The sequence below is a fragment of the Cataglyphis hispanica genome, chromosome 1 (genome assembly GCF_021464435.1).
Source record: "Cataglyphis hispanica isolate Lineage 1 chromosome 1, ULB_Chis1_1.0, whole genome shotgun sequence".
NCBI lineage: Eukaryota > Metazoa > Arthropoda > Insecta > Hymenoptera > Formicidae > Cataglyphis > Cataglyphis hispanica.
In genome coordinates, this window is record NC_065954.1 from 12,483,353 (window position 1) to 12,507,103 (window position 23,751).

General features: G+C 29.8%; 1 protein-coding gene across 1 annotated transcript in view; it reads right to left on the reverse strand.

The window, feature by feature from the left end:
• The window catches only part of LOC126854268 (uncharacterized), a 136,950-nt gene that overhangs the window by 107,779 nt on the left and 5,420 nt on the right, over positions 1-23,751 (reverse strand). Inside the window, 2 exon segments of the mRNA XM_050600847.1 lie at positions 10,524-10,674; positions 12,782-12,958. Coding sequence (XP_050456804.1) covers positions 10,524-10,674; positions 12,782-12,958 — 328 coding nt within the window.

Below are 23,751 nucleotides of genomic sequence, written 5' to 3' on the forward strand. Positions count from 1 at the left end.
ATCTTGCATACAGTTTCAAATCAAAGATAGTCAAACCAAAATCAATATAAATTTTAAATATTAAAAATTTAAAATCTTTTGGTTAACGCAAAATTGTAAAGCGGTTACACAAAAATTAGTTTATTTCCTTTGAGATTACAATTAAATAACCTGTGAGCTTGATTATATTTACTGTTACATCGCATAAAATCACACAATTAATTTGAAACCGTAATAAAATATTACTATTTTGGATTTTATACTTAACGTTTGTTATTTCCGGAATCGTTCAATTCTGTATCGTATAGTAAAAAAAAATCCCATCGTGATACTCGACAAACGATTAACGACGTCCGACCTTGGCCGGAAATGAGAAGAGACAGCGCTAGAACCCTCAGGTGGTAAGCCCATCGTGCCGTCTTCTTCTCGTTCCTCCGGTGTGAAATTGCCGGTGCAATCCACCTGCCACCTACTCCCTTCGCATTTTCTCTATCATGAGATAGAAGAGGTAGTGTAAACGAGAGATTCTGCGCGTAAAAGGCCTTGCCGCGGATCAAAGTAATTTCTTCAAAGCTACGTTTTCCCGCGGGGATCGACGAGAATGGCCTAGTATGGGCGACGGTAGTTTGGAACTGGAGTATATTTTTGCCTCCAAATTCCTCAAAGCGAGAACGATGGTATAAAAAAAAAATGGGAGATGAAAAAATAAATAAAAATTTGATGGACATACAAGTGTTTCTTTGAATTCTTTGCGCATATATAGGTTTATTTTTCGAGTGACTCGAGGGAGTTGCAGGAGTAGAACTGCAATTGACAAGTCGAAAACTGATCAAACAAATTTTTTTATATTTATCAAATCTTATATTTTATAATCTCTCATAATCTTGAACAAAAGAATGTTAATTAATGTTACTTCTTTTTTACCTAAATATAAATATATGTTGATTTATAAAGCTTATTAACAATTTAATTTTCTAGTTGATTTAATTAATAATTTTATACTTTTGTATAATAATTTTATTACTTTTGTATAACATAAATAATTTATAAATTGAAAATTTTAATAAATTTCAGAATAAATATTATTAAATTACAAAATAATTATGCATTTTGTTTTTATTTTACAGAGAAAATTATATCTTTTAACTGCTACTTTCTTTTTAAAAACCTTCTTTTATCTACTTACTTTACTTCTTACTAAAAATTTTACATTCTCATTCTCTTACAGACGATACAAAAAAAATTTGAAAACCACTAATTGTAAAATTAGTAATAAAAAAATTAATTGTTATAGCGAGAAATTGTCGTTTTGCTTATCGACGTCACTATGAGCAAGAAAAAGAAGATGGAGAATTTTTAATTAACGAACAGGGGAAGAAAATAAAATGAGTTTGCGTAGCCGAGATCGGCCAAGTTGCATGTCCCTCGATGAAGAACAAACGCACGCGACGACTTGCCAATCGAGCAAAGTTGGAACTCGGAGAAGGCTGTTGACATTTAATTTAAATTGAGCGGGGTGCGAGACGAACTTTTGCGGTATCGATCGTAACCGGTTACAACGATGATGAGAGAATGCTCGTTACATTTGTCTGACTTTCATTCTGTCACGGAACTTCTATAAGAATTATTTAATATTGCAACCGCTTTGCTGTGGTTTTCTTCGTCGTGCAAAAGTGCTGGAGAAATTAATAATTTTCCGTTTCTCACTTGCAAAAATGGACATAAATATGTATATGTCTGTATAATATGATTTTTAAGTGGTTACAAATTATTAATCAAAAAAAATTTTTCTTTTTCTCTAATTATACGTGGGATAAGATTATCTTTCGACATAAGAAAATGTAATTATCGTTATACAAAAAAAAATATTTTTTAATGAAAGTTACTTCTTAACATTATATGTACGTTATAAAAAAAAAATGAAATAAATAATAGCAACATGGAATAGATTTGTGCAGATAAAATAAAAAATTTATATAAATTAAAAAAGAACATACAATTTATGTAAAAGAGAAAAAATTTTTTAATCTATTTAATAAAAAATATTGATGTGTTTTATATGTAAAATAAACTGCTTCAATTAAGTTGCCTCAAATACATCAAAATTATTTAATAACTTTCATTCCAAATAATTTCTGTTTTATCTCGGCTTGCTCACTAATTTTCGCGAATAATTCGTCATCGGCTTTGCGTATTTGAGAGATCAACACGACGACGTCGATGTGACGTACCGATCGATGCAATCCATTCGTTTCGGACGTCAGTTCCTTCGTCAGGGACCGACAGTCTCGCCGACACGTCCGTAATTATCTTCGCTTTTCGATCCTTTGGGAATTCTGTGGCAACCCTAATTAGCGCGCTACACAGTTTGGCCATTTCGTGTCATAAATATTTTCGACAAGAGATGCGTTCTGTCAGGCTTACGTCCGTTCGCCGCGCCGATATGACGAAATTCACGAATCTAATTTGCCCGAATGTAATTTAGATATTGCGCATTGTCCTTTTCGCGAATAACGTTTCTAACAGTCCCTACTTATATAATGCTTATTTAAAACCATAATAATTATTTTTCGATGTTATGTAAATTAATGTAGCAATCTTTTCTCATCTACTTATTTTATTTATTCTTTATTTCAATTTAATCTCATCTTATTTTATTTAATAATAATTTTTTGTTATGCTATGCATATTCACATATCAAATTATTATTACAATTATAATATTTGATACAAATAAAATGAGATAACATTAGATTAAAATAATAAATAAACAAAAAAAATTTTAGAGAATCATTTATTTAAAAAAAATTAATTAATTAGTTAATGTACCAAATAAAAGGAGAATTCTAATAAATTAAAAATTAAATTTAGAAAAAATTTTTACTTAACTTGGTTTTTTCAGATTTTGTTTGTTTTTATTTTTCTGCATAAGTTACTATTTTATCCTTTTTTATATTTAATATGTTAGCTTTAATATATTTTATGTTTAAAAAAATATGTTTTACAATTTATACAGTTATATTTTATGCAATAAAATATATTTTATATGTGTGTGTTCCACAACTTAGTTTATTATATTCTATACGCGTTTATTATTATATATTATTAATATATTATTAACAAACACAATTATTATTTAAATGTCGATAAATAAAGTTACAAAAAAAATTAAAAATATTAATGTATACAAAATATTCAAAATTCATGAATTAGAATATAAATAACGAACTATGGGACAATTACGATCGATTCGATTTCATCCCGCATTGTATTTCAAGCATTTGAGTCGAGATATCTTAGATCAAATTACAGAACTCATTTACGGACACGAAGGTTGATCATCATTTAATAAAGGAAACGTTAAGGTTTTCTTTTGATAGAAAGATTATTGTTTCCGGAAAAGTGTATTGTATTCTCCTCTTTTCTGCTGCAAGAATGCACGTATAAGTGTGTGTGCGCGTGTGGATACTCTTTTACTACGACGTCGCGGACGGCGAAGCGCGCGTCGAGAAAGGTTTGTCTTCGTCAAGACGGCCGAAAAGAGCGGAAAAGCGGCAGCTTTTTAGAAAGCACTCTCTCTCTCTGCCCTCGTCTTCGAGACGATTCACTCGTCGAGGAGAAAGATGGTGTATTGCCGCTTGATAAATGAATAACTCGTCAGTGGCGAGAAGAAATTCTGCACTGTCGAGCCAATCGGTTTCCGACGAATGACGCAACATATTTCGCAACAATTCTGCGAGGGACTATGCTTTGAACCCTCGAAAAGATTTCAGCGAATTCTTTCTGCTTTTATCCACAATAAAATTTAATTATACATATGATATATAAATCACAGAACATAATATAGTTTGTGACAGAATAAAATAAAAGTAAATTTAAATTTTGAGGATGCACGTAAAATAATATAATGTAAATGTGAGTTAAATGCGCGCGAAAAGAATGGAGCTATAGATAAAGAAACTCACTTTTTCTGCGGGCCCTATCATCACTCGTTCTTGCACACAAGCTCTTTCGTTTAATAATTAACCCGAGATTAATCCCCGACATAACCCGTACAACGCATCCGGCGATGCATCCGACGATTTTTCCCCTCCCCTTTTCCTTCACCGCTACGCCTCGCTCACGCAAGAAACTCGACGCAGGTCGGCAAGAAAATTTCCGCCTCTCGAGAAGGAAAGACAATTTCCTCCCTGCTTAAGGATCCTCTTTCTTCCGGTCCTCGAAGCATTCTCGCTACACTCTCTAACGAAACTTGTACTGGATGCGACGGAGGAAGGAAAAGCGAGAGAGAGAGAGAGAGAGAGAGAGAGAGAGAGAGAGAGAGAAAGATACAGTAGAAAATCCGCACAGTGCACGCCCGCGGGATCCAAAGTTTCCAGCAACATGTAAGTGGGTAGTTAAGCCACGATAGCGACTCCGACTTCTCAACCCCTTCCCCTTACATAGTAAGGTAGACCTCCATCCTTTACGCAATTCATCGTCCTAATTAATATCAATTTTGCTAATCTGTAACGCGAGTATCATTTCGCACGGTTCTTCTTACGAAGAATTTCGCCGATTACACAAAAAAATCGTATTTATTATGACATTATCTTTCTCAGATATGTTCGCGATCCTTTTTATTTAATTTTTACTGTGCGATATTAATGATAACTTGAATATTAAAGAAATAAGTTTAATATTATAATAAAAAATTTAAAGAGAAAAAAATTATATTAATAATACAAGGGAAAAATTGATGTTTTATTTATGAACTTGACAAATCTTCTAATGAAATATAAAACTTACAATTTTAATTAAAATTGTAAGTTTATCTTATGTTAAAATTATATTAATAGTGAGAAAATTAAGAATAAAAAATAATATTATAATATAATTTTCAGGTACTAAAGTTTTTTAAAAAATATAGCTAAATTATGGTGCTTAATATAGTCTTTTTATTGATATGTGACTTCTAATAATAATTTTATTTAGGTATGTTTTTTCCAATATGATGTAATATTTTAATTTTAAACAACAGTATATAAATACCTATTGACATTATGCTAACATCAAATTTAATACGAAACCATGTTTCAGTATGAAGTGCCGAGTACTGTAGCGTATGGATATAGCATACGTATAGTATGATATTTTAAATGCTAATACGCGGGCAGTGAGATATCGATACAGAATCTCTATAATCCAATGTTTGTAATCTCAAATTTCAAAACTATACTCGTAACTATACTATCGCTAGATTATTGCTACGAAACACAAATGATAATTAATTTATAATCAGTTATTTAACAAATTAAAATAAAATAATTCTAATGCATTTAATAAAATTAATCTGTAAAAACACATTTTCTAATGTAAAAAATTTTTTTTTTAATTTTCATTTTTAATTTTTTAAATTTTTAATAATGGTTGAATGTAATGTATTCTTTAAAATTCAAATGGAGAAGTGTAATATTGGCAATATGTGTGTGTTTAATTATTCATAAAATGTTTAAAATATAGATGAGTTAAAAATCGCATTAGAATTTAATCGGATAAATTTTAAAAATGCAGATTTTTAGCGAATTAAACTGAACAGAAACAGAATGTTATTTTATAATTAATACTATAAAAGAATGGACTATATTTTCGTACTACATTCTTTATTTTGTAGTTTTTTTTAGATAATAAAAGTAAAAAAAAATGAATAATAAAGTAATAAAATAATAAATAATAAAAAAGGTAATAAATAATAAAAAAATTTTTAACTTTTCTTTACAACAATATAAAAATATTTACAAAAAATAATTAATTGAACAATATTTAATGCAATATTTCCAAGATTTGCTGTATTTGTAGTTGTTGCTACGATAATTAATCGCATTGTTCGCATTGTTCATTTTCTTCTAGACGACGAGCTTGCGACTTTTTTTTCGAAAACAACTCTCGTGACGTCACCGATAGAAATAAAATAGAAGCTTATTGACATGCCAGAAAAAAGGAGAAGAGTGGAAGGATTTTCCACGTCTAAAGAAGGTCGGCATTTCGATATCAAACTCGTTACATTCTTCGCCGATCGACAAGTTCTCAATTCTGCTAATTGAGCCGCCGAATGTAATAAGAGGGTAGATCGTCTTCTCTTCTTTTTTTTTTTAACTTATTCCTTCCATGATTTCGAAGAATTGTGGTATTATGTCACCAACGATGACAAGAAGGTCGTGGAAAGGAATAAAAAATTGATGAGAAAAGAAGTATGAATTTTTTGATGGATTAATATGATTTATGAAGATAGGAATAGAAAGAGGATAGTATATTTCTTTAATCTTATAAAATAGAGCCAATTTATATAAATAAAAAAATTTTTTTAAATTAATATTTAACGAAAAAAGAACGCTAAAAAAAATAAATTATATGTATTATTAGTTAAAGAGTAAAAGCAAATAATTATTATCATTTTATTACATACTTATTATATACTTAATATGACCTTTTTTTCTCGCAATATTCTCGGATTATTATATATTATTTTCCGCGTTGAGAAAGCAATAGTTATTTGATCCCGCCAGTTTATTATTAATGCTCGCGTAACAGGGGTGAATGACCGGCTGATTATTCTGAAAATTGTAAAGACGATAACAGTTTCGATTCGTGGATCCACCATCTTGCTCCATCTCGATATCGCAGATTAAAGGAAAATGGGAACAAGGATAAAGACCGATGATCGAGGAACTTCACCGGCGAGGTTTACTTTTATCAGGAAGAACGACGGATTGAATTTCAATGTTATTACGGATAAGGAGAGCACTATCGCACAGAGGAGAGAACGTAAGAAAACGAGACCTTAGGAGAACTTTACGGATTTCTTCAAAATTTTGCAGAATCATGTTCGTGATGTGACTCGCAAAAAGTACGATATTATTTGATAGCGTCGCTATTCAAAACTACCATCGATATTTATTAAATATCAGTTTTGCGCACTTTAATCTTCGTAATTATTCTCATTATTATTTTTACTGTAAATCTACGATCTATCAGATACAATTAATTACATTATAAAAATGAATATGAAAATATAATTTAAGAAAAGAAGTTAATTTTATAATTAAACAGTAAAGATGTAGTGTTTGCGATCTGCTTTTCTTGCACACATCTAATCACGATGTAAAGACGCAGAGTTCGCCGCAAAATCGTCCTTCGAGCAGTTCACACGAATTTAGGGAGATGCAGTATCCTCGAGAAACTCGAGAACTTACAATTAATGGTCCTGTTAATTTAATTAATGTTTACCCGCAGTTGGTTATGTTTACAGTTAGACTTCATCTCGTAGTAAAAAAAAAAACGAGTAATCCTTGAGGTAAGAAATACGAGCTAGGTAACCTTGCCTGAGATAATTACATATGATATACAGTTTTAGTTATACTTGCAAATATACTGTACGTATAAAAGTTTTGAAAAGACGTATACTTTTCTTTAATTATATAGATAATAGAACGACGTATATTTTTCTTTAATTATATACATAGAAATTAAATCAGAACAAAAGCTTTTTATAATAATTGCACATATATTTAAAAATTTGTTTAAAATAAAATAAAATGATATTATTATGGTTACCATAGTAATATCATAGTATTATATATAGCTTACTGTAATATCTCAAGTAATTTTTGTTTTAACATTTTAATACGCTCACAATTGTATTGGATATTAAAAATTTGAACATAAAAGGAAATATTAAACAATTTTTTTTTATAGAAAGATTAATATTGAATTCAATAACTCGTGATTTTTGACAACATCATGTAACCTATAGAAAATAAATAATTATTTATATAATAAACCATAAATATAATATGTAATGTAGATTATATGCATTATTCAGCTCTCACGAAATATTATTCGCACATTTTACTTTTCATAATTTATTTAGAATATTATTTTATTATTTCTATACGAAAAGATTTTATATTCTCATATCATATTCTTATCGCATTTAAATCTTTATTTCATATTATAACTTATTTTATATATTTACATTAATATATGAATTAAAATCACAAGGATCAAATAGCCATATTCATTACCAATTGCATTACCATTGCTAAAAATGCAGTAAGAAAAATACATTATACTCTCCTTTAGCAAAATGCAGAAATAATTATTTCTAATGAAATAAATTTCATGCTAATCTAATTTTTATCAATTTACATTAACTTATCAAAACTTTGTTATTTTAACTTTTCACAAAATCGGATCGATTGAGTTGACCCATATACGTTCCTTTTTCGTTCACTTCAAGAATCGCGAAGTGAAGAGAACAAAGTGACAGTACAGCGAGCTAATTCATTTCCACGAAGGAAATTATGTGGCGTTGCATGCGATTGCAGTTGCAGCGTGCTCGCCGATTACTTCCGGGAACGTAGTCCGGCGTTTTCCCACGATACTTTCAATCCGGTAATTTTAGCGCCGGCGACGTCCGTGTCGCCTCTTTGCGCGATTAATGAGCTAATTTGCACGCGCTGCTTTAACAGCAATTAGTTTATTGACGTTTCGCAAAGACGAGCATATCCATGAATACACAATTGCTTTCGAGAATCGAAGATACGCGGTTTAATTTATTTTCTAATTAGTTGGAATTGAGGAGAAAAGTGAGTCTTTTTATACACGCACTTTATTTCATTTATCGATTGTTACACATTATTAGTATATAAAAAATGTATAATAAAGTGCTAATAATCCGTTCTATTTGAGATTTCAGTTGAATTAAGAATTAGATTTTGCAGATATCGGCACTAAAAGAAAATAAAAACCATAAGAATATGAAATATGAGGTCATTACGCGTTGCGAAAAGATTACTCGTAAACTTTTAGCTAATAGTCGAAGAATTAAAAGTGCGTATATATGTACAATTAACAATTTTCTGACAAAATTAATTATTGTTCACCAAAATCGAATATATTGCTTAATATTATCGCGAATATCATTGCGTATTGTCTAAAATATTTGTCGCAAGTTTTAAAACAGCACATCTCTTTCCATCCTCTATTGTATTATTCTAAAAATTAAATTTTCACAAAAAAAATTTTCAGTTTTTATTAGAAATTTTATTAGAAATTATATATATATATATATATATATATATATATATATTTATTTATTATTTTTTTTTAATAGAGGATTTTTTTTCCTCCTCTATGCATGTTCTTGAACAATTTGTTGAAATCTTTCAATATCAAATTCCTTCTCTTAATTTCAATCCCATTGTATTTCAAATTTTCTCTTTAAAAAGAAAAATAAATTTAACAAGCTTATCAAACTATATAATAAGATTCAAATTATTTGAGATTTTTTTCAACAAAGGAACATTTACTAAGATTTTTGGATTATCCAAAGATGATGATCCGATAAATTATCATCTATGCTTCGTTTATGGGTCACAACTCATTGTCTAACACATAGCTGATCTCGAAACTTTGCAAGCCTCAACTCGACGGAGTTACGATACTAGACTAGAGGGGCTCGTATCTCGGGGTTTAATGGGATCGGGACAAAGTGGCCGCGAAAATTCCGCGACGAGATAAAACGAGATAGCACGTGGTGCTAGGTGCGCAACTTTTAAAACTACGCTGGAAAACGTAATTTACTGTCGATGCTATGTAGAGCGACAATCCTCCCACTTTGTTTCTACGAGTTAATTGCATGCAAACAATTAATTAACCGCGCGTCTATCGGCGCATTTTGTTTGTCTTCGCGAGTACTTCACCGAAATGATAGAAATTTGCTCTTTCAAATTATTTATCGTTGTTCTGATTCTACTGATTTTTAGTGACATGTTAAGTTTAATGCCCGCGAACTCAAGTGTTAATTAATTAAAGTTAAAGTTAAAGTGAATTTTAGAAATGCACAAAAAGATGATTATTTTTAAGTTTCTATTAATATCAATCACATTTTTTTAGAATTAATGTTAATTCCTTTTTTTAAATAATGTTAAATTTTTATTTGTTATAACGCAAAGCTAGTTTTTAATGTAATACAGTTTCATCACGTTTTATATTTACATTGTAAATTTGTCGCGTAATCATAAAAATTCAACTCCCTCGCAACATGACAATTTCTCATATCATTTTGTTACAGCCGCATAAAATGAAATATTCCATTTATATTTGTTTGTAATGTGTAAAATTTTATACTAAATATATATATAAATATGTGATATCACCGAGTTATTATACTAATGCGTACGGAGTTATTATATTAATGTATAGCGAAAAAATAAATAAAAGAAAATAAATTAATTTATGATTTGCACAGAGCCGAGATTCTCAATTAAATATCCCTCTATATATTTTCTCTATTTTAAAGTAAACACTCATGCCATTTTATTACAGTAATGCAAAATTTAATTTTTCGATTATATTCAGTCAAATGTGTGCAGTTTTACTCTACCTCCATAATGTTGCGGTGCAAAAAACAAATAACATCGCAAAATAACAACATATATTAATCCAATAACATTGGATTAATAAATAAAAAACAAACATAAACAAACTGGTGAGCTTACTTACCGATTCTCCATTTTACACTGGCTTTCTTGAATCTTGCAGTTAGTTTTGAAGTCTTTGTAAATCTGATTGCAAGACTTTTCACGTTGACAAGTGTTGACTGCATGATTGCACGTTGGCAATTGATCCACTGTTTTTGGGTCCGTGTGTAAATCTGCAAATATATTCATACAAAGAATTAAATAAACAATTCTTCAAAATACATTTGTCAAAGATTGACATTAAATAAATCAATAATAAATAAATGAAAATGATAATAAATAAAATCAAGACTTGACACAGAAAACAATATCAATTTCAATGAGCAAATTACAGTTTGTAAATTTTAACAAAGCAATGATTTTCCTTGGAATAAAGATAGTTCATCTGTTTATGGTCATTTATTTACGTTCGCGGCCGATTGTCAATGCACGTTTTTGTTTTCAAAAATGATCACACTTTCCTTCCTAAGTTCACGATTTGTCAAGAAAATGAAGAAATAGGCTACTGACCGATCACTCTCTTATCTTGCTATCCTATCTCCTCTTTTATTTTATTGTCGAAATGTTCTGCTCTATATTTGCGGCTCGTCAAATCAAACATGATCGATCGATGATAAGCCTAATTTTCTTTTCGCGCTCGATTTGTATTGCCGCTTTCCGCAATTTGTTTGACTTATCTTTATAATTTATACCAGAAATCAAAAAATCTCTGTAGAGAAATATCTAGTTTACATTTTTTTAGTTTTACGTATTTTGTAATTTTTAATTTTACATAGAGAAATATATGCAATATATGTATACACTCTCTGAAACTAAAGCAAATTCGAGAAAGCTGCACACTTTTTCGTTTCTAAACACATATAACAAAGTTTCTTCAAATCTTTACAAACTTTTATAGAAAGAGCTGTGCTTGTGTGTTTCTTAAAATTTTTCGAAATGGCAAACCATTAAGACTGTAAAATTTAAAAAATCTACCGCTTGATCTGTATTACTTGACACGCAACATATATATACATATATATAGAATTTAGCCTGCGGTTCGGGAGCCAAATTTTTTTGAAGTCTGCTTCCCGCTTCCGCTTCCTTTTTCGAGGCATGAGAGTGAATTTAATCTCATTAAGTGCCGAAGCTTCCTGGTTTCGTAGCCGGAGCCGGTTACGCTGCGGGGTTTCCATTATCCGCTCCCGTATGACCGGCTTTCGGATAAATGTAATTAAGCCGCGATCCGGAGTGGCCTAATTGCGCAACTTATTACCTCGTCGAATTGTACTCACTCCTCTTTGCCGTAGTTTAGCCGAGTTATAGTTAGTCGTTGATCTACGTAACTAATTGATCTGTATAAGCTGGATAAGAGAATGTATTTGAGCTTCTGTTCTAATTGATTTAATTATTAAATATATTATTGGCATTAGCTAATATAAAATATTATTGGCATTAGCCAATAATATAAAATAACAAAAATATTTGATAAAATTTAATAATTTTAAATAAGAGAATATGCTTATTCTGTCAATAACTTTACGCTCAATTACTTAATATTGACTTTACCACGTTAATATTAAGTTGAAAATAGAAAATGAATATATTTTAAATTAGAAAATGTTAAATAAAACTGCGCTTTAAATTAAAACGGTAAATATCAAGTTGTCGATTTGCACAGTGAATTCAAAATTTACGTTTTAATATCTAAAAATATTTGTCTGCAAAGACCTTCTCGAAGATAATGATTTTTCCTGGAATAAAGGACGGCAATTAAAAATGCAAAAAAGGCATACAGATAAAAAAATAGAGCGAGTAAAAAAGTGCATCATGAAAGAATTATCTGTGAATCATTTAGAAAAGTTCAACGGCGTGGACTGAATAAAAAAAACCCGCGGAAAAATAAAGCTTATAGAAGCGAAATTATAGGACGGCAAAGTCCAAAGATTTTATCAGCCTTTAATTTCGTTAGCCTTTAAAATCGTCTTTGAAAAAAAATGCCTAATGGTATTTATCATCAACATTTTCCACTTGTGACAAAATCGTGCACTTTCCATAATTTTGTCTGCGATCAATTTCTCTGCCTTGACATAGAGAATCCATATACTTTAAAGAAGCATTATAATAATCGACATTTTTAGACAAGCTCCGATTAGAAAATAATTCCAAGTGTTCACAGAAGAAATAACGTTTTCATCAATCACAATCTTCATTGCACGATATTAAAAAATTAAATCAACAATGTACAAGCACGTAACTAAGAATTAATTTTGTTTTGCAATTTACCGCAGATATGCATACCTTTATTTTTCCATATTACATAGTCACACGGATGGTCAAACAGGAAGTTCTGGAAGCTGTTGCAGTCCGGATCGACATGCGGCTCCCTGCAGAGGCACGTCGGTCGGAAGTAAGTGAAAGCCTGTAGGGTGCGCAGAGCCGCTTGACACTTAGTCACCGTCACCGTCGAGCAAGCCACTGCAACAGCGAAATTATTATTAAAGCGGCGCAACGATGTTTCGGCCGTGTGTGACAAATTACACGTGCGAATTTTATCACGCGATAACGCATATCGTGCACGAATTGGCGTGACAGCGTAACGTGTAAGCTTCATGTGACTCTAATAGCCTGCTAAATATAAGTCGTCGTAATGCTAGAATTTATACACAGAGTATTTTATCTGTCGAGAGGCTTTACGCTACGCTTATGCTCCTAAATTGATATGTATGTATGGGCTGATTTTAAATCGCGAATGTGCAAACGCGAAAAACACAATATGATAACGTTTTCTCGCATAAATATTATTTTCGAGAGATACTCCGTTCTGCGAGAGATTGTTGTAAAATGCGATGACGTGAGATCTCTGCGGAGCGATTAATTTCTCTACACAGTTAATTCTCTTCTCGTTCGCTCTCCATTTTCATGTTGATCCGATCGGTTTCATCGGCAACAATCCAAAATCATCGAGCGTACGAATAATTCGTTAAATTGTGTCTATGATCATATTGAAATAAAACTAACAAATAACATGTAACAAAAACAGATCAAATTTATGAGCAATTAGAAATATGAAAAAAAAAATGAATATTAAAAATTTAGTGATATATTTATGAAAACGATTTATATATTTATGTTATATTATTACTCAAGCGTAATAATTATAATTATAATAATTACAAATAATAACGTATTGTGTGGAAAGTCCAGCTATGGTAAATGTATAAATACAATATGGAAATTTCGGATTATGTCGAGTGTCTGCACATGGTTGTTGAATTCAAAATAATCATGAAATTTGGACAAAAGTAATTATGCAACGCTCAAGTAGATTTATCAATAATATAGTGCTATGTTATAATGTAACAGTAACAATTATTTGTTATGGCACATGTTCGTGCAATAATCGTGTTGCAACTATATGATGATATTAATGCAATATTATACAATATTTATAATATGATTTTCTTAATTTATTTATTGGTTAATAAAAAGAAGTGATGGCACTAAAAAAAATTGCAACTTTATAAATTTATTATTTATTAAAAAAATATATATTTGCAGTAGAGAAGTTAAAAAAAAGTTTGAATTTTTTTTTTATATGTATTTTTTTATATGTATTTTCTTTCGGTATCTAAAAGCTTAGTTTTTACTTACATTCACAATTATTAAACAAATATTTGCGATTTGTTGATTTTGATAAAGATTGATTGTGAGTGAGACATTTAAATAAATATTAAGATTATGAAAAAAGTTTCACAAAAACCTGTATAGCAGACATAAATATAATTTAAAACAATCTAACAGAAATATAGTTTAAAACAGTTTAACGATCCAAATATTAATATTTTAAATATATGTAAATACTGTGCAATATTTTCTTTTTTTTTTGTATTTTTCTACTATATTTCTAAAAGACTTGAGAGCTTTTTTAAAAGACCTCCAAACAGTGAGTACCTCGAGTACCTCGGATACTTCGGGTTTGCTATGCCCGTACTTACTTGTGAGTCCCTGAAGGAAAGTTTATTCAATGACTACGAATAATATATGATATGCGTACTATGTTTTCCCTTCACTTTTTTTTTTACAATCAATATTTTTTTATGAAACCTTATATTTTTTAGGGCGATTAGATTAAGACAATGTTTTAAATCTTTTTTTTTTAAAACAGACTAAAGTTTTATTCAAGAGATTCCGGCTTAATTAGTACAACGTCGTTCGGAAAAAAAACGGAAGTGAGAGGGCGTCTTAATTGCTATCCCAAGACACCGTAAGTTTCGTAATAACTGAGCGGTGCCAGACTATAAGTAATGAATCCAGATGTCGGCGTTACCGTCGACGTCGACGTTGTCGTCGTCGTCGTTGCCGAATGTCAGACAGAAAAATGACGGAGCAGCAGTGCGAAAGTTTCAATTTCATTCTGATGTTATCACCTGCCGCTTCTTCGTCCCCTTTTCTTCAATTCATTCCGCCTTTTCCAATGTTAAACCCCAGTCCAGACCATCCCATCCTTGTACCCACGCTTCTTCATTAAATACGAAGCCAGGCACTTAAAACGGAACATCTCCGGTAGTTTGCGAGTCAAAAGAAAAAAAGTTTTTGCCAGAAGTTTCAGGAGCTAATATTGTGACAGGGGGTAATCTCTTATCGGGTCAGCTGTTCCGAGTCTTCTCGAAAGCAATATTAATTTGCATCAGTCTCCCACAAATGAGACTGATTGCGTGATTCCCAAAGTGATGGTTAAAAGTGGCAGGTAGAAAATTAAGAAATTTTATGGAAAAACATCATTACTACTAATTAATATTTTAAGGTTGTATACAAATTAATAGAACTTTTTTATCTTAATACAGCAATTGAATATGAAAAGTATAAATAAAGAGTATTGTAATATAACTAATAGATTGCTATATAAATAGTAACTGTTAATTTATTAAATTGAATTGCTAAGACAAATATTGGCGGGAATACCCATTTATATGTATATTATATGTATTAATTAATAAAAATATATATATATATATATATTAATTAAATAAAATAAAAAATATTCAAAAAATATTCACGCAAAAGTATATTATATACACGTAGACAGTTATGAAAAAAACAGTTGAAACTGGACAAATGAACTATCGGTCAGAAAAGTCTAGAAACGGACTTTTTATTCTCACGTAAAAGCGAGAAAATATGTGCAAAAGTAGTTTTGGATTCGGCGCTTGACTATCACTTGCAGGCACGTATCTGCATCTGTCTCTGACGTGTTTGTGTTTTCGAACAGCAGTAATAATTATACCAAAATTTATCGCAATATTATATACAATAATTTTAAATTTATTTGCATTTGATAGGCAAAGTTATGTATTTTAAAAACAATTTTGCTTTAAATTAACTTTACCAATAAAATGTTTTTAACTAATGACAAAACTAACTGATATGTAATAAGAATAATTAAACTAATACATTAGCAAACATATTTGTCATTTGTTAAAATTTACAAATGTTAATTTGCGCAACAATTTTTTAATTTGAAATATTATCCTCTCCACAAAAGTCTTTTATAATAATTGCATTCATTATAATTTAATAGATGTATTATATTTATCTTTAAAGTAATTCGTTCCTTCAAAAATTATCATATAATATTCAAATATTGCAATATTTATGTATATATACTATAAATAAAATTATGTTTCTATTATAAGTTTTACTCTACATAGTTTTTATGTAAATTTAAATTTTAACTTTTTAACCTTTTAACTTCTCTCATATGAGACAAACATACATATCTTTTTTATAATTCCAAATATTTATTAATTAATTTTTCTTGATTGGGTTATATTGGATACAACGCGATATTAACAAGAATTAAAAATGGAAACAAAAATTTTTCACTGAGGAAATGTTTAAAATAAATATAAGGCTTGGCTCATCCCGCGAGGTCCTGCTTCGTTTTAATTATCGGGATGTGTATCCGTGAACATCCTGCAGTGATGAACGGCGGCCGCGGCTTCATAAAAAGCGCCAGCGTTCCAGAACCGTTCTACCGTGAACCATAATTCATGGATGAGAAAAAACAGTATCGGAAAAAAGTGTGTCAGAGAAAGAGAGAGAGAGAGAGAGAGAGAGAGAGAGAGAGGGAGGGAGAGGGAGAGGGAGAAAGCGAGAACAGTTGGGAAAAGTTGTAGTCTCCGCGCCGAAACTGACGATGCGTATTCTCTTTTCGCGGGCACGCGCTATCTTCCTCCCGCACCGGCACTATTGTACTCGAGGGTTGTGCATGCCGCTTTGATATAACAACGTACATTGTACTTCCGAACAATGCTATCCTTCTGTCAGCCTATACACAACCACCCTCCCCGCCCCTCCAACCCCGCCGTTTCCCGCCTTATCGTGCGGCGGGAGCTCGTCCCTTTTTTCGAACCAGGCTTTTTGGGAGAATAAACGACACCACGATTGACAGTTAAGGAGGGTGCGAATAGCTTGTGTCATTTCAAACAAGCATCATAAAATCGAAAAATTGATGAGCTAACCTCGAGAGTCACTTATTTATTTTTTTAAGAAACTGTTCTCGTAATCCAATTTAATTTTTTTTTAAGATAATTATCTCATTCTCGAAGAACATTTTTATTATTATATGACAATTTACTTTTCGTAAATTGAAGTTTGAAATTGGAAACTTGGAATCGAAAATTGAGAATTTTCAAGGCAAACATAAATATAGAGGAAAACTGTCTCAGATGTTTTAATCATTGCATTCTTAATAACTCAATCATTAGATGTGCAATGAGCTAACAAAATTACTTGAATAGTAAAATAATGAATTAAGAAAAGTATGCCAGAGAGGAAGGAAACGTGGCTGTTTCTTTAGCATTAGCAATGCCAAAAGACGACGAGTAACAGCTGCTCACTCAAAAACTCGCTCAGCCTGATGATGCTGGATTTCAAAGTCCACTCAGAACGCGCGGCCCTTTAACTCTCGCGAAAGTACCGGGTCAAGAATTTTTCTCGACCCTACGGTAATGGTCGCCACATTACTCACTCCTCGCGAAAGTTTTGCCGGCTAGGTGGCACGCATTATTCAAAAATTTTTACAATTCTTCAGGCTAAAGTGGAATTATCTTCTTTATATTTTTTCACATAAAATATTATCATCAAGACAATCAATATTTTTGTATGAAATAGAATAAAAGAATAAAAACAACGTATGATTTATTACGATAAATAATATAATAAACCCTGTAAAAAATACATAAGAGCAAAAAGTTAGGTAAAACAAAAAAAAAATGAATAAAAAACATATGACATATAAAACCTTGCGTTGTTGCATAAAAAAGTTTCAATCTTTTCCAACTTCCGCCGTTTTCTTTACATTGAATTATTTTCTTTTTAATTGAAAGCGTAAATAACGGCACGCTATGCGTCGTTTCTGAATTGAAGATTTGTCTATATAATTTTTTGTTGTGCCAATTGCTGCTTGTTTTCTATCTTTAAAAGAAATTATACTATGAACCTTTTTACAAAAAATGGAATTAGCCGCGGTGACCTGCAGATTGTATTTTGATTTAAATTATCGACAAACCGTTTTGAAAGTTTCGTGAATTAAAATTTATTCTCTTTTTTTCTTATAATTGCAACAATAAATGTAAATATATATGTAACATCTAAAAGAAAGGATTGCATCATACAACACAACTGAATTAAAAAAATAATAAATATTTATTTTAATATATTATATAGATGAATAATTAATAAATAGTAAATTATATTAATTACATAAATTAATTAAATAGTAAAATTATATTAATAACATAAATAGTTAAGATATATATATATATATATATATATATATATATATATATATATAAGTATTTATATTATCAATATAATTATACTAATTAATGTTACTAATATAAATTATTTTAAATTCCAATAAGGCCTTTGTTTCAATATTTTATTTTGATAATTAAATTCTACAAATATAAATTCTATTACTCAAATATGCACATCTCAATTTTTTAATTACCTCAATATACCTAATTGTCTTTTTTTTAGTAAAATGAAAACAGAGATAAACAGCCAAAAGAACAGTCAATATATTAATAATTAATTTTCATCTAAATTATTTAGCTGCATCCAAACGTTTTTTTTTAATCAGATTACAGATTGAAACTAATGAAACAATTATTAAAATTGATCAATCAAACAATTTCATAATTTTTTTTTTTTACATTTTTCAAGATGGATAAATTTGTAACATTGATTAATTTATACTAGTAATATACTATGCCGACATCGATCGATCGATATCGAAATGTAACATTGCGACTTATTTATGGCTATAGTTCAGTTCTGTATATAAATTAATGTGCATATGTTATGCACAGCCGAGCTCACTTTCTCGCGCCACGTTCGACGACCTGATTAAAGATAAAATTGAGCTCGCTCTCTCCAATGCGATACATTCCAGTTATTATTAGATTATCAGTTCGATAACAGTTGGCAAACCAATCACGATCATCGATAATGCAGTGATCCTAAAACAGTATGCAGAGAAGATTTTTTTTTTATGTTTTGCAAGTCTTGTAAAAGCATGGCAATTGAGAAAATTTGACCACAAAAATACCTTGAAAAATTTTAATTAATTTACAAAATATTGTCGATTCTCATTGAAAATGCAATTGTCAAGCAATTAAAACAGAACATTATGAATTAGATAATTTCTGATATCTGCTTTCTTTTTTTTGTACATATATGTAACTAAAATAAATAAATAAATAAATAAATAAAATTTATATATATATATATATATATATATATATATATATATATATATATATTTATATAAATTATGTATATGTGTAATATATAATTAAAATAAAGCTATACCAAATATGTTTTACAAATAATAATATACAAGAATAAACTTAGTTTTTGTTTCTGATAAATTTTGTTTTACACATACATGATGGAAAACAAGCGTCACCAGCTTACGTAACGTCGTCACCGAGAAACTTCTATGTAGTTATTATTGACTCAAAATAGAGAAACAATTTATTTTATTTGTTACAATCAGAGGAACATTTTTTCATAATATAATCTTTTTCGATATTCTCAACAGTATGCGAGGCAATATGAGTATTTTTATTTACGATTTGGGCGCTTATATACAAGCCGCCATATTGCTTTCGTGGTCTGAAATATTACCGCTGCGTCGAATATATTCTGCAATAACTACTCGCTGGCCATGGCAACGATGCAACAAGCGTCCTTTCTGTTCCGTTTATAAATAAGTGAGAAGCAAATATTAAGCGACGCCGTGCGTCGCATTTTACTTGTATATTTATTAATGCAATCCTGGTTGGTATTTTAATGCTGAAAAATAGTGTTTGCACAGGTTCGGTGGCAGACTTTTCGCTTGCCACGAGTGAAATACAACAGATATTTCATAAAGCTTATGTAAACCAAAGACAATATTTTATGCTTTATTTGGAGTTGATGTTTTTCCAAGTTAAATCATGTAATTAAATAGAAATTATTTTCATATTTTTATTTTCATTTAGCTAGGCTTTCTTAGTTTTGTCTAGTATCAAAATAAAAAATGTTAAAAAGATTATGAAAAACAATTATTAACAAAATTCTTAAATTAGATAGATTGATATTTTAATTCTGTTATTATAAAATTATCTTTAATGAAAAAGCTTCTTATTCGATTCTTTCAAAAATATTTAAAAATATTAGTGATTTTAATCATAAATTTTATTAATCAAATAAATTAAATATTTTATAAGATTTTTAAATAATTAATTACAAAATTAATGATCAAATTTTGCGATTTGAAATTGCTGACTTAATATAGTAAATTAAAATGCGAAAATTGCATGCATTTTTTCGCATTTTAAATAGAGAAAAAGATGTGTTTTAAAAAATCAGTTTATATGCAAATCCGGACGATGCTTGCGATTCTAAATTCACTATTGTAAAAATCTCAAAAATTTATAATGTGATTTTTGAAATATCTATGTTTTCATTCATTTCAAATTTCAAGAGTTACAATTTTGATATGTTTTACATTTACAAAAATTTCTTGAACTACAAATAATTTTAATATTTTTACATTATTTAATTTTTTTGTCAATTTTACAAACAACTTTTCAATTTTTGAGAAAGATTTTCCATACTTAGTATTTTGTATCATCATTTTTTTCCTGGAAATCGCACATCTGTTGGCGAATATATCTTCAAAGTGGCAAAATTTCACGGTAAAATGCGATCAACCGTATACGGTTAGCCGCGAGTCAGCGACAGTGACTCCAGCACCGGTTCTGGCATGCTGTGTGTCTCGCTGGCACTTGCAACGACGAGCGCGCAGTCCAAGAAGAGCGATACGACCTCCACTTTAGAGTCGGACCAAAATCTCCTGAGTGGTCTAAACGCGCCTTTGGACCCGCTTGGAACTGTGCGCTTGACAGCCCGCGGCGGCTAACCGGCTGCCTTGGCAGAACCGGTGGAATGGATGGTAGTCGGCCCGGGGATTTCCGACTCTGTAGAAGTGTCAATGTGTACACATTCTAACCGGCAAAGTCCCTTTCTGCACAATCCTGCCGCCTTATACAAGCCGAGATGTCGTCTATTCCCTAAAGTTTTCTTTGGATTTATATTCGCGAAAAATTTTTCCAACTAACGGGTTATTATAAAAAATTAAGTCTTTTGATTTGATAGAGAGTCACATGTAATCTACTTATCGATAAAAAAATTAAAGATCTAATTAAAATATGTACAAATTAATATTTTAAGATATATTGTTATTATATTACACTAAATATGTAATTGTGTGATATAAATATATATATATATATATATATATAAATATATATATATAATATATGTATAATATAATATAGGAATACTTATATATAAAAATTTATAATGTAAAATTTAAATTAATAACTTATTACCAATAATAGGAAATAGGACTAAGTTAACTTTAATGCTTTATTAATTATTTTCGAAAGAAGTATTGCAATATAATATTACTCAAGAATTAATAATAAGAAACATACTTATATAATATATGAAGAGACATTTTGTGCGTAAATTAATCTCTTTCTCTTGTTATCGGCGATATCACCGTTACATATTATGTGTTCTCAAGTCCCGATTGTGTCGTTAATAAGTTAATTAAGAACTTTATCGTATACAACTTTTGCGAAACAGTCGCCAACTCTTTCCTCTATTTTGCTTAAAATTGAAAACTTTTATAGAGCTTTTATTCCGCAAAATTCTATAAATGATCAAAAATGCGCCATCGTTGCAATTTGTTCATCATATCCGGCAAAACAAGTCGCATTGGCTGAAAAAGCAGTGTCACTTCGGACCAATTTTTTAGAGAAAGCCAAGTTTTTTTTCATGTTCCCAAAACCTGGTATTGTTTTTCGTATTTTTATTGGCTATTACGAAACATGCCACGAATTTTTTAACTAGATTTTTGAATACTGCTAGCTTTTCGTGACAAACAAGCGCAATATGCCTTATAAATGACCAATGCATATTTTTCAGTAGATGTGTAATAAAAAATGAAAAGTATAATACCATTTATTGTTATATGTTTTCTGCTTTTAACAAATAGAACTCTTTCTAAAATTCATATCAAATTATAAATCTTTAAAAATCTAATGAAAAATGATAAGAAAAATTGCATGCAACAAAGTAACTTTGATAACGCTAATTTACAATTAAATCAATTTAGTTGGTGGAACAATTTGCAGACTTATTTAATAAAATATTAATTTTTACAGTTTATTAAATTTAAATATTAATTATTTCAATAAATTTTAAAGAGTAAATAAAAGTTGATTTTTGAAAGTTTTCACAGAAAGAGTAAGATTCGAGGGTAGATTTAATACATCCACGAAAATTCGCAGGACTCACAATTGACGGGTTGTTAACAGTGCGGTCCTTTGTACATAGTATCGAAATATCGATCCTAGTGAGATTTTCGGCATGGCTCGTTCAAGTTGAGATTTCGAAGATAATAGAAACAAGTGAGGCGGAAGTACACGCCGCGTTCTCACGCAGGTTATTATCGTTCTATGGAACACCGCACTGCAGCAAGGCCGCACCCTCTCAGTTACGTTATCCGCAAGCCCTTATTTCACAGCCCGCTACTTTGTAAGATGAGCATTGCGGACTGGTCCTTACTTCGTTTCCCGCGAGATTTGCTCTATCCGCGATGTTGCTAGATGGGGGCGTATTTTTCCCCAAAATGGGAAAATTACAATTGTACATAGAAGAGAAAAAGAAAAAATTTAATGAATTTAATTTAAAAAGAAAATAAAGAAAGAAAATCTTTCTTTTTACTTAGAAAATTGTTGGAAAACAAATAATGAAAGCTGATACTTTTTCTATACATGATAGCTCTTTATTTAAAATTTTAGCTTAAATTTTAATTTAAATTTATATAAGAAAAACTTTTTTAAAATACGGAAAAAAGAAGAAAAAATAATACAAAAATATGCAAAAAATGTAAGAATATTATTATGCAAAAACAAATAAAAAAAATATTTTCATCAAAATTTTATATGTATAAAATAGTTTGCAATAGTTTGTTAAATTACAAATCTTTGGAGAAATATTTTTATTAAAAAATATTAAATTCTTTATTAAGGTTTTACAAGTTCACATGTTTGGCAATACTATGTTGTAATAAATCTTTTATTCAATTTATAACAACATGAAGTTCTGTTTGTTATAATTCTGTTTGCGAACTATCAATTTACATATCAACTGTGATATGATAATAATATTGTAACATTATATAATTTGAAATTAGATTATGCTTTATGTTTACAATATACGATTTATAACGCAATATCTAATTTCTTCTTTATATGATCATGCTTTTGATCAAATTCATTTTCAGTAGACAGTTTCTTCTAAATAGTCTAAATAAAAAGAAAAGTTTTTGCCAGAGAGAAGAAAATAGGGAGTTTTGTCATTTTGTGTTTTTAAAATAAATTAACATAATAAAGGATTCATTTTACAAACACTCACGTATTGCGTTAATCATCATGCATAGCCTTTATTATAAATGTTTGTAACATTGGCAAGAAAAGAAGAATACGTATATTACACATAATTTCGCGAATAAAAATAAGTGTAATGGTATGCAGAGAATGAAGATCTCTCGCATGCGCAATCAAATAGCCATGATATCATGGCTCGTTGTAATTCGTGTATAAATGGTTTTCGTCATTAGTAAATGAGGTTTATTAAGAATT